This window comes from Castanea sativa, chromosome 8 (assembly GCF_040712315.1).
Source record: "Castanea sativa cultivar Marrone di Chiusa Pesio chromosome 8, ASM4071231v1".
In the NCBI taxonomy this organism is placed as follows: Eukaryota; Viridiplantae; Streptophyta; class Magnoliopsida; order Fagales; family Fagaceae; genus Castanea; species Castanea sativa.
Window position 1 is genome coordinate 10,649,833 of NC_134020.1, and position 19,329 is coordinate 10,669,161.

General features: G+C 34.8%; 1 protein-coding gene across 1 annotated transcript; it reads right to left on the reverse strand.

Annotated features, from left to right (window-relative positions):
* Window positions 1-822: 822 nt before the first annotated feature.
* Window positions 823-15,270, reverse strand: LOC142606972 (ATP-dependent Clp protease adapter protein CLPS1, chloroplastic). Its single transcript, XM_075778359.1, is given in 4 exon segments — window positions 823-903; window positions 994-1,084; window positions 9,611-9,761; window positions 15,207-15,270. Coding segments are annotated over 4 exon segments (387 nt in total).
* Between the last annotated feature and the right edge of the window lie 4,059 nt (window positions 15,271-19,329).

Consider the following 19,329-nt stretch of genomic DNA (forward strand, 5'->3'; position numbering starts at 1 on the left):
TTAACATAATAAATAAATAAATAAAATATAACTACTTGCAACTTTAAAAATTTTGTATTTTTGTATTATTTAAAATTGAAGAACCTCTAAACACACTTGTTACGCATGTGAACATGCTAGTTTATATAATCAATAAAGGCTTTTAGATATATATTTAATTCTATGTTTGAATCAAGGGAGATGGGAGAAAAAGAGAGTACAGGAGAGAGGAAGTGGTGCATGGAATATTCCCACCCAAACACACTCAATTTCCTACCAGGCATTTCTAGCTATTGTTGCCGTGGGCTGATTTCCAAACCACATGTAATTGCATTATATGACCAATAATAATGGTCCCAACTCTAGAAGTCCAGTGAGTCAGTGACCATGAGTACCAGAATCATTACTGGATGGACATGGGAACTAGCACCAACTGATGTTCCTATAGTATATACTTGAATGAGATGATGACTTGAGAAAAAAAATGTTCATGAATATATCCTAATTATCTTTAATTAACTCATGGGTCAGCTTTAGGTTTGATTCCCACAGAATAACTTGCTTGAAGTGGTAAGAGGATGATTTCGTGTATGCATAAGGATTAGTCTCCACTCAAATGGAGTAGGAATATCCTAATGCGAGCTCCTAAAATAACACATTGTATTCAAGGTTGTAACTGTAATTTAATCCAATTTAAATGGAATCAACAACCATCCTTGTCTTAATTTGACGATAGGATGAGCTCGATTCGTTAAAATATGAGTACTACTGGTTTATGTACATCTAATACCTTACAAGAGAGCAGTAACATCAATAAACCATGTCGTTTCACTGGGCCTGTCCTCAGCACCCGCCACTTGCAGGTTCAATTGAGCTGAGAAGTCCATTGCCCCTTAGTTGCATGCAGTGATCTTCGGCATCTGCCTGGGCACAAATTATCAACCCTGCCAAGCCATTGTAATGTGCTTCTTGCATAATATTAACTGCATTATCAAGAGTCATCCCAGGGATAACCTTCATCAGTACTTGGACAACATATTCCCGTTTATTGTAGTTGTCATTATGCACTATAACACGATATGGTGGAGCCGTTTTCCTTGATTTCCTAAACAGTCATTAAATAACAATGTTAAAACTGCTGCATTCCATTTCATTATATTCTATGAGAAAGAAACATTTAGCACCATGTTTAGCGCCAATTCATTCTAATACAATATATCCTTTACTCAGAGAGTTCAACCTGGTGAAAAGAAACGAGGATGAATATTTCAATCACTGAACTACTAACTTGATTCAGCAGGGGGATTTCATATTACGAGGGACTTTCAATATAAAAACTGATGTCTTAATAATCATATCATCAAATTATAAAACAAATACTTAAGTGGTTAAAAACCAACATTTAAATTAGAAACATTACCCAATTAATGAAAAGCAACAAACTATATGTACAAGTAATTAGAATTGGCTTGTTAGGAGTGTGTGTGGTATGTTGAGATGCTATGAGTTGCTAATGTTGGGTTGCTGAGTTGCTAAGCTGCTGTGGTGCCACTACATGCGTGTGTTGCTGATGCTGGGGTGCTGTGGTGCTGATGCTGTCGTGCTGTGGCAGTGCTGCTGGAAATACACACTGTTGCTGTGTCATGGAGTGTATTGTAATTGCTTAGTTGGCATTGTATACTTGTACTATGATATATATACTTGTACTAGAGTATATCTAGGGTTAACCATTGAGTAGCATTGGGCTGCATTGGCATTGTACCTGAGTTAGTTAACATTGGCATTGTACTGAGTTAGTTAGGATATTGAGTAGGATTGGCCAGTTGGCAAGGTAGTTATATAGTTGTGCTTGTGAGTGGTTATGGCAGTTAGGGAGTTGGTTATTGCTGTAGCTATTGAGGGTATTAAGCCTTAGGTGTGTATGTACAAACACATACAGAAGATTGTTGTTTCCACTCTTATACTTTCTTCTCTATTCTTCCTTATCTCTCATCTCTTCCCTTCTCTGTTCTTGGAGGCCTAGCTGTCCTCAAATTCAGCTACCATACAATTCCTTAAATCCTACCATTTTGGTATCCAGAGCTAACCTTCCTTGGCTATGGCTAAGACTCGTTCCACCACTGTTGCAACACAAGAAGCTCTTGCTTCTCTTCGCACTGCACTTGATCATCATGCCAAAGAGATTCATGAAATGTGAACCATCCAAGAAGTGCATGCTGTACTTTGAATGAAATGCATCAACAATTGACTTCTCTTGTACAGAGATATGGTTCCTCTGATCAGGGGGGATTGCCTCATTCTCCAACAAATGGGGAACCGTGATATGCTAATTCTTTAGTGCTGACCTTGTCTCATCCTGTGAGACTAGAATTTCCAAGGTTTTCTGGTGAAGATCCTGAAAGTTGGGTGTACAAGGCCAACTAATACTTCAAGTGCTACAATACACCCATTGAGGACAAGCTAATGTTGGCCTCATTCCACATGGAGGGAAAGGCTTTGATATGGTTTCAAGATAGTGAGGAAGCAGTGGTTTTTGTTGATCAGGAGTCATTGGTTAAAGCTTTGCATATCAGATTTGGTGCTACTACCTATGATGATCCAATGGAAACATTGACTAGGCTGAGGCAGATTACTTCGGTATCCTTGTATAAAGCCCAATTTGAGGTTATGTCTAACAGAATCAAAGGCTTGTCTGCAGCCCACAAGTTGAGTTGTTTTCTTCATGGATTGAAGGATGAGATAAGGCTGCCAGTGAGAATGCTCAATCCAAAGTCATTAAATGAAGCTTTTGGCTTATCCAATATCCAAGAAGAATTTCTAGAGTGCAATTGGAACAAGATAAGCCTTCAATCTTGGGTTTACCTAAGACCCCTCCTCTGTTGGATCCTAAAACTAGGCCGCCTATTAAGAGAATTTCACCTGCACAAATGGAGTAGAGAAAGAAGAAAGGCTTATTCTATAATTGTGATGAGAAGTGGGTTACTGGTCACAAGTGTAAGAATGCCATGTTGTTTCTTCTTGATTATGTGAAGGTTGTTCAAGAAGCAAATTCTGGTGTACAAATTACTGAGTTGGATGAGGGTGGAACTCCAAATCAAGCTTTGCAAAATCAAAAAGAGGCTGAGATCACTCTTTATGCTTTGAGTGGCACTCCTACCTCAAGAACTATGAGGGTTATGGGAAGGATTAAGCAAAGGTCCTTTGTAATTCTCATAGACTCTGGTAGTCCTTATAATTTCATTGATGTTGCACTAGTCTCACAATTACACATTCCTGTGGATGCTGCTCAGATTTTGGAAGTCCCAAATGAAGACAGTGGTGTTTATTGTGGTGGACAGACTCACTAAGTATGCCCATTTTATTCCCTTATCTCGCCCTTTCACTACTGCTAAGGTGGCTAACTTGTACATCCAATTTGTTTTCAAGTTGCATGGTATGCCTTATACCATTGTGAGTGACAGAGATCTTGTCTTTCCCTCGAAATTTTGGTCAGAATTGATAAAATTACAAGGCATTAAGTTGGCTATGTCCTCCTCTTATCACCCTTAATTTGATAGCCAAACTGAAGTTGTCAATAAGAGGTCAGGGCATTACTTGAGAGCTTTTGCTACAAATAGACCTCATTCTTGGGTTGATTGGCTTCCATTGGCTGAATTTTGGTTTAACAAAAACTTCCATACTTCCCTTAAGCTCACTCCATTTGAGGCTCTATATGGTTATCCTCCCCCTAAGGTCATGGATTATGTATCAGGCACTATTAGAGTGGAAGCTGTTGATTTGTTGTTGAAGGATAGGTAGCACCTCTTGTCCTTGCTTAAACACAACTTGACTGCTGCTCAAGAGAGGATGAAATGGTTTGCTGTTAAGAAGTGAGTGGATAGGTCTTTTGCTGTGGGAGATTGGGTCTACCTCAGGTTACAACCTTATAAGCAAACCTCTGTGTAGTCCAGGAAGTTAGGGAAGTTCGTTCCTCGGTTTTATGGTCCCTTTCAGGTCCTGCAGAAGGTTAGAGAAGTCTCTTACAAGCTTGATTTACTTGAAAGATCACTCATTTATCCTGTATTCCATGTTTCCAAATCTTAAGGCCAAATTGGGAAAACATGTGCTGCCTAGGCCTACCTTACCAGCTGTGAATGCAAACTTGGTTCTTTCACTTGAACCTATGTCGATTCTAGCTACCAAATCTCATCAGTTGAGGAGCAAATTCATCACTCAGGTGCTAGTACAGTGGCATGGTGAGAGTAAGGATGATGCCACTTGGGAGAATTTATTTAATCTTTAGTAGAGGTTTCCACACCTTGTGAGCAAGGTGCTTTAAAGGGGAGGGAATTGTTAGGAGAGTGAGTGGTACGTTGAGATGCTATAAGTAGCTAATGTTGGGTTGTTGAGTTGCTAAGCTGCTGTGGTGCCACTACATGCATGTGTTGCTGATGCTGTGGTGCTGATGTTGTGGTGCTGTGGCAGTGTTGCTGGAAATACATACTGTTGCTATGTAATGGAGTGTATTGCAATTGCTTAGTTGGCATTGTATACCTATACAATGATGTATATACTTGACTAGAGTATATCTAGGGTTAATTATTGAGTAGCATTAGGCTGCATTGGCATTGTACCTAAGTTAGTTAACATTGGCATTGTATCTGAGTTGGTTAATTGAGTTAGTTAATTAGGATGATGAGTAGGATTGGCTAGCTGGCAAGGCAGTTATACAGCTGTGCTTGTGAGTGGTTATGGCAGTTAGGGAGTTGGTTATTGCGGTAGCTATTGAGGGTATTAAGTTTGAGGTGTGTATGTACAAACGAATATAGAAGATTGTTGTTTCCACTCTTATACTTTCCTCTCTACTCTTCCTTATCTCTCATCTCTTCCCATCTCTGTTCTTGAAGGCCTAGTTCTCCTCGAATTCAGCTACCCTACAATTCCTTAAATCCTAGCATGGCTACATGATGTAGGAGACGCAAGAAGATTTTTATTTAGTATTATTTATGTTTGCAAGTCAATTGTATTTTTTTATGTTTTAGGTCCTAGTAGTTTATTAGGCTATTTATATTTTAGTTTGGAAGCAAGGTTATTTTTGTAATAAGGCAATTAGGGTTTCCTAGCCAATTAGAACTAGGGTTTAGTAATCCTTTATAAGCAACCTATTGTACTCCTTGAAGAGATAGTTGATATTTTAATGAATGAAAAAATGGCCGTTTGGTCTTTCCTTGATTTGGTGCTGACTCCAGGTCCATCCTAGGTGCTGACTCCTAGTAGTTTTCCCGCTTGGTGCTGACTCCAACAAGGCCTAGGTGCTGACTCCTAGGTCATATTCGTTTATTTTTCCGTTGTTTAGTTTTGTTCTAGTTGTCCTATGTCAATTTTGGTATTAGAGCAAATACCGATCTGTTTGAGCATCACTATAGTCAAGAACCAAAAATACTTAAAGGAAAAAAAAAAAAAAAAAATCCCTCACCATCGCGTTTTTCTCCACTAGAACGTTGTCTCTGTCATTTTTCTACATGGTACAAGAAAGTTGTCATACAGTTGTGTTTTCGGCAAAATTTACTAAACAACATATTTTTGGAAAAATATGAGCAAAATAGCATGCAGATGAAACAATTTAGTAAGTTGGACTGTTTTTGGCCAACCCAAAATCGAGTTTCCCAAACTCGATTTACCCTTGGATTCATCTAACTCGGATTTAAAAAAAAACCACGTGGAACTCGAGTATAGTAAACTCGAGTTCCATTTAAAAATATAAAAAAAAAAGTTGCTTGCAAGGAACTCGAGTTCCAAGCAGGAATAAAAAATTTCACAGGAACTCGAGTTTCCCAAACTTGAGTTCCTGTGATTTTTTTTTAAGTCCACTTCAAATGAATCCAAGAGTAAATTGAGTTTCCTAAACTCGATTTTGGGTTCTAACTCGAGTTTTACAAACTCAAGTTCCAAAAAACAGTCCATCTTACTAAATACTTTCAGTCGCATGCTATTATTTTTATGAAAAAATGTTGTTGAGCAAATTTTGCCTTGTGTTTCCCATTAAAAATAAAAAACCCAGATTTTGAAGCCAACCAGAAATCTCTAGTCCAGAACCCACAATCAAGTCTCCAAATCCCTTACAAACACAAAGAGAGAGAGCTAAGAGCCCATTGCTGCCGTCGCACCACACCACCACCAACAAATGCCCACAGTCAGATCTAGTCAAATTATTTCATGAAGTTTGCTTAGCACACCACCACCATCACCTCTGTTCTATGCCGCTGCAAGCTAGACTCATTAGAGCCATGGTCGAGACCTCACGGAACCTAGCTGCAAAACCAAGCTCAACCCGGTCACGAAAGGTAACTTATAAATAGCCTGTGTTAAAATCCTGAAATCCCAGCACACTTTTCTTTGCAATACCCAATCCATATGACCTCACGTGATACATAACTTGTGACCGACCCATCAACCCCAGCACAACCCATTAAAAAAAAAAAAATTTCTTTACTTGGCCCAATTTTCCCCTTAAAAGTCCACCCATCAGCCCCATTTCCTAACAAACGCAAGCCTAAGCCTATTGTTTGACAACCCAGTACTATACCGAACCATAAAACCTTGCCTGACCAAAAATAAAAAAGGCAGAAAATTAAGTTTTAGTCTTTGTGCCTCTAAGTTGGAGTTGCAAAATGAGAAGCAGCTTAAGGATAGAGAATTTGAGAAGCAGATTAAGGAGGCTGGGAATAGACTCCTTAAGACTCCTTCCTCCATTGATGATCTTCTCACTCTTCTTGATAAAGTGGAAAATTTGTTAGCATATGTGGAGCAAGAACCATCCAAATCAATGCGAGATGCACTTTTACCCTCAGTGAAGGCATTGATCACTAATAAACTTTTGAGACACGCTGAAATGGATGTAAAGGTTTCAGTTGTATCTTGCATTATTGAGATTACAAGAATAACAGCACCAAATGCCCCATATAAGGATGAGCAAATGAAGGAAATATTTCAGTTGATTGTGGCAGCATTTGAAAATATGTCTCATGTGTCTACTCGCTCTTATAAGAAGGTGACTTCAATTCTTGATACCATTGCAAAGGTCAAGTTATGCTTGGTGATATTGGATCTTGAGTGTAATGCATTGGTTGTTGAGATGTTTCAAAGTTTCTTGAAGATGATTAGGTCCAACCATCCACCTGCTGTACTTTTAGCCATGGAAATAATCAAGAGTTTGGTCATAAATGAAAGTGAAGAAATTTCCTTGGATCTTCTCAGTTCACTTTTTGCTATTGTAAGAAAGGCAAATCGGAATGTTTCACCTATTTCATGAATATTGGGGAGCAAATAATCACTAGGATTAATGCCCAGCTAGAAAAGATAATGGCACCCACTCAAAAACTACCCAGCAAGCTTGAGGGTGCACATGATGTGAAAGTTGAAGTTATTGAACGTGCTTCTGATCAACCCTCCACAGTCCTTGAAGATCTACATCTTGGTGAAGTCGAAAAGGTTAAAACCACAGTGCTTCCTACAATTCATAAGGTTCAAGACGAGATTATACTGATTCCACACATTGATTTTGTTATTCCAAATGAGTTTGATGTGGTGGAATTCAAGGTTTTTATTTTTCCTTGTGCTCCCTAAGGTTAGGAGTGTGCAGCCAACCTATCAACCCGCCAAAACCGACCTAATCCAACCCAACCCGTTGGGTTAGGTCAGTTTTTAGGGCTTGGTGGGTTGGGTTACAAAATTTTTTTTGATAGCGGGTCGGGTTGGGTTGGGGTCATAAAATTGCAAACCCGCCAAAACCAACCCGACCCACCCATATATTTAATATATATATATATAAAATATATTATATAATTAATAATTTTTTTTAAATAACCCGCTCTTTCTATCCTATATAAAAGACAATTAGTTCACACAAACCCTAATAAATTACTATTGTTGTTTAGTCAATAATGTTATTTGCCTTTAAGGACTTACACTGATACTAATTTTTGGGTTTTTTTATAAATATATTTATATTTATATTTTTTCTACTCAATTTAATAATAATAATAATAATAATAATAATAATAATAATAATAATAAAAAAATAAATAAATAAATAAAAATTGTCCAACCCATAGATTCAACCCAACCCAACCCACCCATGTGGGTTGGGTAAAAAATTCCCCTTAACCCGATCCAATGTGACCATGCACACTCCTACCTAAGGTGATTCCAGACTTGAAGGAAGTGTTACTTGTCAGCATCCTAATCCTTCAATGCTTTAAAACTCGAGGTCGAGTTTTCTTCAACTAGAGGAGAATGATGCGGGAGATGCAAGAAGATTTTTTTTATTTAGTATTATTTATGTTTGCAAGTCAATTGTATTTTTTATGTTTTAGGTCCTAGTAGTTTATTAGGCTATTAATATTTTAATTTGGAAGCAAGGTCATTTTCATAATAAGGCAATTAGGGTTTCCTACCTAATTAGAACTAGGGTTTGGTAATCCTTTAAAAGCAACCTATTGTACTTCTTGAGAAGATAGTTGATATTTTGATATATGAAAAATGACCGTTTGGTCTCTTTTTGGTCTGGTGCTGACTCTTAGTAGTTTCCCCGCTTGGTGCTGACTCCAAGCAAGGCCTAGGTGCTAACTCCTAGGTCATATCCATTTATTTTTCCGTTGTTTAGTTTTGTTCTGGTTGTCCCGCGTCACTACAGGAGTTCTCTGTAGTACTCCTGTTCACCATGTTCTCTCCTAATTTCACTCAACATTGCACATAACAAGACGACCTGAACTGATTTTCCTTTGTCTTACCCTCTATTGGTGTTACTTTGTAACTCCTCACGGCCATTCAATCTTTAGTTAGAAAAGTAACTTAAACCATTGTATTTAACTTAAACATTTTCTTTCATTTTAATATTCCATACCAAAAGCTTGGTAGAATAATGGTACTTCTCCTTTCAAAGCTCTAGCTTGATTGAACCCATAACAGGTGCAGAATTCATGGGGTTAAGGATCATTGTATAGAGCACTTGGAGAGCGAGATAATCGAGCCTTTAATATGTGTTGAGTTTCTAGAAATTAAAATCTCTATTTGATAAGTGGGAAAGATTAAAAAAAAAAAAAAAGTCTATTTTTGAGGTCTTTATATGACTGGATGGCTGCTCTTGGTAGTATTACTTTTTCTTCTTTATATTTTCTTTTTTATATTATAATCTTTAGGAACCTTTCTTATACTATCTGTTTGTTTTGACCATAATTTTTTCTAGAAAATGAATTATTTTCCAAAAAGATTTTTTTTTAAACTATCTCATTTTCTTATGTTTAGTAGAAACCTTAAATGAGTTAAAAATTAATCTCCTAACTTTTTTTTATTTAGCTTACTGTGAGATAGAGTTGTTTTCCCAAAAAAATCTCTAAAAATAAACCATACTTTTTTTGTTGATTAAAAATAGTTTTTCTTTGACTCATTTTTTTTGATACTACCAAACACTAGAAAAGATGAGATACTATTTTTACACAAAGTTTTCCATCGAAACAAATAGAGTGTACTTGAGGTTTTTCCCTCCTTTTAATAGAGGTTCTTATTACTTATCTGGAAACAAGAGTAAAGATACAACTAATTACATGTCAAAGCTATTTGAAAATGAGCAGCATCAAAATTTTGCCTATACCTCAAATCAAACTCTGATTCACGGCTAGGAGTAGTTTTCTCAATAATTGGTCTCTCCAACAAACCTCCTCCTTTACCTTGTCCTGTTGCTGATACAGCCATGGCAATCCCAAGATTTGTGCATTATCCTTTACATATGGAATGTTTGTTCCCTGTTGTAGATATTGTTAACTATTATCATCATTCATCAATGAAAACCAGTCGAGCATTTGTTCAAGAAGACAGGTGACCCCCAAATAATGCTCTATTTATTTTTTTTTTTAAAAGGGATTGACATGTGAAGCTCTGGGGGTCCACTATTATTTATTATTTAATAAAAAGTAAAAACTAATCTCAATTCATGTTATTAGGTTAAAAAGTAGACATGACAATATGGGTCAGAATTTTTTGACCTGACCCGAACCCGATTTTTTGACTCGAAGCAAAAATGGGTTGACCCGTGACCCGACCTTTTTTTTGCGACTCAACCCGACCCGACCCGGATAACCCATGACCCGACCCGTAAAAAAAAGTTCGCTAAAAAAATATTTAAATTACATCTTAATACTAGGTGCATAAAGCACCCAAGTATCAAAACTAGTAATAAAATGATTCAGATATAATCATATAAAATTATAAACAAATAAACAATTGAAAAAAAAAAAAACAATTGTCATGACATGAGAGAATAGAGATTCATCATTCATGACAACATTGACAAGATAATTCACAACACCAATAGGCAATAGGTCCAACACGTTACACAAGGCTGTGCTTGTCACAACCATTAAAAAAAAAAAAATCTCATTCAATGGTCAATGCTTGCTAGCTGTAGTCCATTTTCGGATTTTCCAAAGCCAAAGAGGCAAAGAGCCAAAGACACAAAATGCACAATACAATTATACAAAGTTACAAACCTGAAAGTTTAAGTTACTCTATTCAGTACTTCAGCTCTACTCTTTTAGGCTTTCTCTGTTTCTTAGTTTTCTCTTGCGCCTCCGGCCTGCCCTTCTTCACACATTCGGCATTCCACAGTTTTTTAGCTTCACACAAAGCAATCAAAGCTTGCACCTCTGCCCTTCTTCTTTACTTAATATGTTATGTTTATTTTTAAATCTTTTTTTGTTTAGTTTATCTTTCTAAAAACTTGTAATTATATGTATTTTGATAGTGAACTATTAATATTGAAGACTTTTTCCATCATAAATTTATGACTATAAATAATTTTTGTCAAGCTCAAAACTGTTAGAATTGGAAGGATATTAACAAGTGGCATTGAGTGCAATTTATTTGTTTAATTGATTTTATTCATTCTCTTTAAACAGGTTGTCATTGATTTGTTTTTGTAATTGGAAAAAAAAAAAAAAAAAACTTGTTTGAAAAATATAGATCAACCCAACCTAACCCGCAAACCCGATCCGTCCGTTTTGCCACGTCTATTAAAAAGTAAAAAGATATCATATTAGCCAAGACAACATGAAAGGAAAAAGCTATTAGAAAGAAGTACTGCAAAGCATATTCAACAAAAAACTAGTAAAAAAAATATGAACTCACGTCATCAGGATTTATGAACAGTAATGATTAGAAATCACCAAGCAAAATGTATATCTTATAAGCATTCCAGGTGCTTTTAATATAATCTATTAATGTTCAATCAATAATTTTAATATCCAACTATAAAGTTTTAACAAAAGAAAAAATCATTTAACCTAGATAAAGGTCATAAAATTAATACTAATATTTTCTTTAAGAGCTAGAAGAAACGCTTAATGAAATCAATACAACAACTCCATCTATGTCTGGGCTTAGCGTCAAATATTTTGTTCACAGTCATTGTCAAACCCAGAAAAAGGAGAAGAGTTGTCATAGATTGATGACCGGTGTAAAATTTAGTCACTTTATTATGATTGGATCCACTACAAGTTAGTGAAAACAAAATTCTAGCGCAACTTACAAGTATATTATAAAATGATAGAGAAACTTAGTCCATAAAATCAAGCACAGCATCCACACTTTAAGGAGTTAAAAAAGCAACCAACTTGTGGAAAAACATGCATCCTTAAGCAGTAACAGGTACTCCATCAATTACCACTAATGATACTCACTTTCCAATCACACTATCAAAATCTGGTGTCTTTCAATGTTTGATATAGGATTCCCAAAGCACCAAGTAAATAAAACCCACTAAAGTTCAGATAGAAAAACATGATGAAAATCCCAACATACTGAATGCAGCTAACAAATTAAAATTCAGTTTCTACAAACGGCATACCTATTGTGAATTGTGGGGGAAGATAACACCTTTTGTGTTGCATTGACCAATGAGTTAAATAGTTGAATTTATCGACCTTTTGTGTTGCATTGGTCAATGCAACCACACGGTTTAATTTAAATGAGGAATCCGAAGTACAACATCTAAAAAATTGTACCTAAGTTTTGCCATATAAATATACACTTACATATATATTATACTGTCAAAGGCACTGCTCAATCAAGAGGCCATTGCATAAACTACATGTTTACTGCCAGCATAAACTAAGGTTATTTCTTAACTTGGAGGTTGATTTTTTATATTTCTCTTGGTTAGTGGCCGTTGTGCACCTGGGCTTCACCCTACTTTACCTTTAGAATAAAGCTTCTACTTGAACTTATTCAAAAAAAAAAACAAAAAGGGAAAATTGCAATTTATCCACCAATGGTTAAGTTCGAATTGTCCACCTATGGTATAAAAAGTTAATCTTTACCTATTTAAGGTCTAATTGTATTTGATTTTGGTTCATGAGTTTAATTTATTGAGATTGTAATGAAGTTGTTATTAGGACAAATTGCATTTAAATCCTATGCTTCAGAGTGATTTCAAATTAAACCTTATAGTTTCAAAAGTTACAAATTAAACCATGAGGATTAAGATGGTTGCACATTAAACCCTATAGTTTCATTTGTTTCAAATCAAATCCCCAATCAGACTCAAATATCAAACTAAAAGAGTTCAGGATTAAATTGATATTATTTTAAAAGAGCCTTGTAGTTAAACTAGCAACTCCTAATGCTTTCAATTGAGACATCCAAAGTTCAAATCCTCCTCCCCTTGTCAAATTATCAAAAATTGACATTATTTTAAAAGTGTGGAGTTCGATTTGAAACTAATGATATTACAAGGTTTAATTTGTAGCCACCTAAAAATTCAAGGTTAATTTAAAACTTTTGAAACCATAGGGTTTAATTTGAAACCACCCAATAATAGAGCAATTTTTATTGTATATCACTGGAATTTATAGAGGGTTTAAAAGGTTATTTACCCTTGTCATTATATTCTCTTTTCAAAGCATGTGATTTAAAATTTGCAAATGTAAATTTTATAGATTTGGGGTTGGAAAAAATATTAAAAGGGAAAATTGCGAATTACATCCCTAAAGTTTAGGGGTGATTGGATATTACATCCTAAAGTTTCAAAATTTAGATTTTACCCACTGAAATTTGGTAATGTTTAGATTTTACCTCGACATTTTAAAATTTGGATTTTACCCCTACATTTTAGAAGTGTTTGGATTTTACTCTTTAAAGTTTTGGGGTGATTGGATTTTACACCCTAAAGTTTCAAAATTTTAGGGTGTAAAATCCAAACAACTCTAAACTTTAAGGGGTAAAATCCAAGTTTTGAAACGTCATGGTATAAAATTCAAACACCCCAAACTTCATGCGGTAAAATCTAAATTATGAAATTTTAGGGTGTAAACTCCAATCACCGCCAAACTTTAGTGGTGTAATTTGCAATTTATCCATATTAAAATATATCCCTTTTTTTTTGAGAAATAAAATATATAACCTTTGATGGAAAAAAGTATAATTTTTTTAACCAAATGATGGTAAATCAACTCAACCCAACCCAACTCATTTGGAATCCATATAAGGGCTAGGAAAGAGAAGCTGTTGTCAGCTCCAGTTGCCAGTTCTCTCTATCTTTGTTTTTATTTTTTATATCTTTGTGGATAAGACGTGGGAACAGAGCCCTTAAAGCATAAAAATCTTACATATATTTGTACTGCTCTAGGTGATTTTGGTTGTCTAAGAATATCTCATAAGGTGCCCTTTGTTCAAAAAAAAAAAAAAAAACAGAAGGAAAATATTACATATATTTCTAGGTAGGGTGTGCAAAATATTCACTTAATCCGCCAACCCGCCCGACCTGCCCTTTCCGTGCAGGTCATTAAGTTAGGCAATTTGGGTCGGGCGGGTTAGACTCCCAAAATTGCGGATTGGATTGGGTTATGGATTAAAAAATTGCCAACCCGTTACAACCCGACCCGCCTACTTAATTATGTACTCATAAAAAAATATTAGTTCAGATTGTTAAGTATTTAAAGTTAATTAATTCATCTAACAAATTTTTACAACTAATTAATAATCAATTCTCTAAACAAAACTAGCCTTCAAAAAATTCCTTAAACAAAATCTAAAAAGTCAACATTGAAACTCTAAACGCCTCTACCTACCACCCATCCCATTTACTTTAGCCATATGTACAGTATACACTTTGTGGCTCTTCATCTCACTTTTTCTTCTCACCATTAACTTTTGGATTTTACCTTTAGTCACTTTCTTTCCTTTCCTCTTTCTTCTTTAACTATTTTGTAGCCTATTTCTTATCATTTCAATTCTTCACCGACAATCACAAAGATACGTAATTGCGTTATTAGTTTTTACTGTTTAAATATTTTGTCTTTTTTATTTCGGTTTATGTCATTTGATCTGTTTATATATTATAAAATGTGATATAATATTACAAGTAATGAAGTAAAGCCATTCTGGCAAGCAGATTCATTGTATATTCAAATTAAATATGTTATATATTACATAAGAATACAGTTCATCTAATTCTTTTTCTTTGTCTAATTTTTTTTTAATCCTTGATGTGACTTTGGAAATGTTAAAACTTTGAGTTTGTTGATTTAATTTTCCTAAGTTGTAAGGCAGAGTCTACTATTTTTAATTTCCTAAGTTGTAAGGCAGAGCCTACTTTTGCTAGAGATGATATGTCTCTTTTTTATTGACCCTATGTTTATGTTAGAATTGAGATTATTCAATGAAATCTACCTTTAGTTTTTTTTGTGCATTAGTTATATTTTGAGATTATTCAATAAAAAATTGTAGTTTGTGATAATTTTTTTTAAATGTTGTTAATGCCAACCCGCCTAATCCGCTAAGTTGAAACCACCAATATTTGTAACCAATCCGCCAGATTTAAACATTGGTGGGTTGGTAGCGGATTGAAATTTTTTCAACCCGCTAGTGGCGGATTGGATAGAAATATTGGCGTTTACCCGCCCAATCCGATCCGCGTACACTCCTATTTCTGGGTATGCAAAAAAAATTTTGCAAAAAAGAAATACAGTTGTTCAAAGCTAATAGAACAAATATTAAGCACAAAAAAGTCCAATGCAGAAAACTAAAAAAAAAAAAAAAAAGTGTAAATCAGAATGATCAAGCTTCGGATTTAAAAGTGAATTAAAGCAATCTGACCCAGATAGAAGATCAATGAAAGAGAGCATTTGGAATTCAAGCATACACAAAAACAATGAGTTTGAAGGAAAAAAATAAAATAAAATAAAAAATAAAACCTGGTTTGGAGTTGAAGACGTGGTTCGGTGACAGAGCCAGTCTGCCACATATAGCAGTCTCCATCTCTTTTTCTCACACTTTTTCTATCTGAATTGGATATTCTTCATTCTTCTTCTCTGGATTTTATTTTATTTTCTCTTTCTGGCCATTAATGAAATTAATAAATAAATATAAACGGGTGGCTTTTTTCCAACAGAGAACTACCAGACAACTGAACGAAAGAGATGTCGTTTGTGCTTAAACGACTTCTCTTGTTTTCTACCAACTCCCTAATTAACCTCTCTCTCCTATCAAAACATTATATATATAAACTCCACTCTAAAAAATCCGTAATTAGAGTAAAGAATTTAAATTCTAGGCACTGTCATAGTAGAGGTAATGGTTGAGTTATAAAACTTTTAGGGTACGTATGGTAGACTGTAATAAACCCTACAATGTAATAGATATTCCTATAGCATAATTATTCGGTTGTTTGGTTTTATTTTTATTACAACGAATAGTTATTCCTTATGAATAGCTATTTTTCAAAATGAGGAATAACTATTCATTATCAAAAGTACTGAATATCTATTCCTTCACTTTATGTAATAACTTTTTTTTTTTAATTTCCTAAAAAGCCATTAGTTGCCACATCGTCAAAAGGAAAGATAATAAATTTTTCTTCTTGTTAATTATTAGCTCTATTTTGAGCACCTTAAAATAAGTGTATTTTAGAAAATTTGACTTAAAAATGATTTAATTACACATTCTTTTTATACTCTACTAAATTATGAATGCATATACAAGATTCTATTCCTAAATGGTAACCAAACTAATGAATAGCAATACTTATTACATTCCAACTTAATATATTCATTGTAATACTTATTCATATTCCCATGTAATAATTATTACAATGTACCAAACCTGCCCTTAATAATTTCTTTAAAAAAAAAAAATTCAAATACATAGATAATTTTAAGGTCACCCTTACATCATTCATTCAAAATTTTTTTTTTCAGGATACTATTTTGTACTCAGGTCAAAAAAGTTAAAATTTTTTTTTCATAGAATCTGTTTAAAAGTTTAAGTTATGGTCCTTACGTAGTTCTTGCAGAGGTCAGCATTAAACTTTGAATCCATATGAACTTTGGAGGTGTGAACCAAATCTTTTGTTAATATTTTTAGTCGAGGTGTAATTATCTATCACATGATGCGAACAATAATAATGACATTTCAAAATTACTTATGGCATGATATAAAGCCTGAGCACATCACATGATGTGAATAAGAAACTCTAAATTATCATCAATTTCTCTTAACATTTTGATACTTTAAATTTTGTAAACCATTATTTCATGTGGTAGATTGTCAATATTAATCACCTAGTCTCTTACATAGCCACACGCTAAACAATCTCTCTCTCTCCACCAAAATCAAAAATTGAAAATTTGATTCCTACCTTCCTTAACCATGCATTATCTTACTCGGGATAAAATAAACTTTCTTTTTCAAGGACCATCTATATTTATTAAATGTTATGCATGAACCATGATATTTTGATCTTCCAAAAAAAAAAAAAAATCTTGTCTTGGTTAGTTTAATTCATTGACTTATGTGTTTTAATCCACCTTTACATTGGCAGGTTGAGCCTATTATGTCATTACGTGATTTTATTGCTATGTAAACTTACAATAATACATTTAATAAATTAGATTATATTATTTTGTGCTTTAAAATTTATTTCTTGTCATATCATTTTTTTTATATAATGTAAATATTTTTCTTTTATTTGCAGTTATTTATTAATTATAAATATATAGTAGAAAATATCAATATGGATATGAAAAATTTTAAATAAAAAATACAACAAACAATTTATCTATAAATCTCATAAATGGACAAGAAATTTATCAAAAGGAATTAGAAAATGATGAATTAACACAACAAAATAATGACAATGAAAATTATCATAATGATGTTCACATACGTTTTAAAAAATCTTGATTTTTTTAAAAAGACTAAGTTTTTTCAAATGTATGAATAATTTACAAAATTTTACTGGCACTGGCAGTTCTTGTTATGATTGTTTTTAAATTAAAAATAAGTTTTTAAAAATTAAAAATAAGTTTTTAAAAATTAAAAATGATAAAATTCTACTTAAAATTGGTTATGTCTGTGGTGGGCCTTTTGTGTTGTTGGGCTTGAATTTCTCCTACTGTACCACGGCCCACGATTTTGAGGTAGGAGAGTTGGGGTTGGCCTAAGTGAAACACACCTTATACCAACTTATGGACAAGTTGAGCCATCCCAGTATAAACGCGCCTTGGTAGGAGCCTTAAATGTATTGCGTGTCTACGGTAGGAATAATTGTTACAAATATTACAGCAGGAACACAATAACTAAAATATTTTATGGATATCACTAATGCCTAAATAATAACAAAGGAAAATAACAAGGACGTGGCATGATAGTACAACCATGAATAGCAAGATTATGGTAAACAATCCAGCAACAGGGTAACAAATTAATTATTCATCAACCAAAAAGTAGAGCTCGTTTGCCCAAAGAAATGGGCTTAGCTTTTTAGTAAATATAAGTCCAAAAAGGGAGCCGATCTCCAACGTGTGTAATTTCTAAGAAGGCTCCTATTTTAGAAATTACATACTTTGGAAAAATGATCCAAATGGCTTAAACTCTAATCCTTAACTTCTTAGAAGGTGGGTCTATCAAGAGGGAGAGAAATGGGTAACCTATTGATGCATACCTCTATTCCTTTCGCTTATGTTTTTCTTGGATTTCTGTGTTTTTCTTTTCTCTCTTCCTTCCTTCTAGCTCTATCTCTATTTCTTGTCGTTGTTCCCCCTCTCCCCTGTTCACAACTATTCCCTTTTACACTGCCTGCTATGACAAGATTTACCATTTTTAACCCTCAACCGCTTTTGATTCATTGTAGGTGTTCTTCCAAGACTATCCACTGGCCTGCCGGCTGCCCAACCACTACCCTTATATTGTGCTAGCCGTGCCACGCCTCATTCCTAGACAAAAGTGGCTTGTTTTGTCTCTTACCTCCCTTTTGTTCTCACTACTCTTATCTAGATAAGGGCTAAACCTCTCTCCCACCTACCTCTATGGCATGCATCTAGTGGTTCTAGCTCATATTTACTTCTTTTGGGTGAGATGCCACCCCAGCAGGACATTTCTCCTTAAAGAAGTTTGAGCGAGAACCCCAAAATAAACTCTCATTTTCTCCCCACCGCCAGACTATACCCTTTCATACCATTGACCCATGGCCCACCTCCCATGTATTGGTTGGGTACAAGCAGGTGGTGCCTAGGCCTTGTGTGTATGCTCCACTTCTGTTTGAATTCATTACTTTCTTGGCCTTCACGCCTTTGCTATTGCCTCCATGTTTTTCGAATTCTGTTGTACGTTTTGGTAAGTGTTTAACTCTTGCAATGTGAAAGGCACATGGGCCTTTGGGTTCACATTTATTACTTTCCATCTCTTCTTTGGACTGGACATTGCTTCGGTGCAGACCCTCTTTCTTCCTGCCTTGCCCATGTCCTCTTCTTTCCTGTGTCTGTGGACTTCTTGGCTGGGGATCCTACCATGCCACTACTCTAATCCTGCTATATCATTACATCTCTTTTATTTCCTTGTTACCCATGGGCTTACGGGCTGATGTTCTTGCCAGTATACTTTCCACATCTTTTCCTCCTTTGGGCTTCGCTGCCCAACGTTCCTACTATGCCAACCCACTTTCCACTTTCCACTTCCTTACCTCTCTTATGCTTTATTGGCTCACATTCCTACTATGCCAGCCTATTTCATTCCTCGGGCTTCCTCGGCCCATTTCATTCTTCCTTACCTATTTTACTCCCATGGGCTTTTGCTAAATTCTTTGGGCTTCCTTGGCCTAACTACCACATTCTTACCTCTTATTACCTTTCGGGCTTATTGGCCTTTAAGCCAACCCAATGAATTTACTAACTCATTTCTTAGGCTTCCCCGACCCATTTACTTTATTTTTTTACCTCTTATTATTCCCATGGATTTACTACTTCATTCCTTGGGTATTCTCGACCTATTTGCTTCTTCTTTACCACTTATTGTTTTTATGGGTCTACTGACCATTATTCC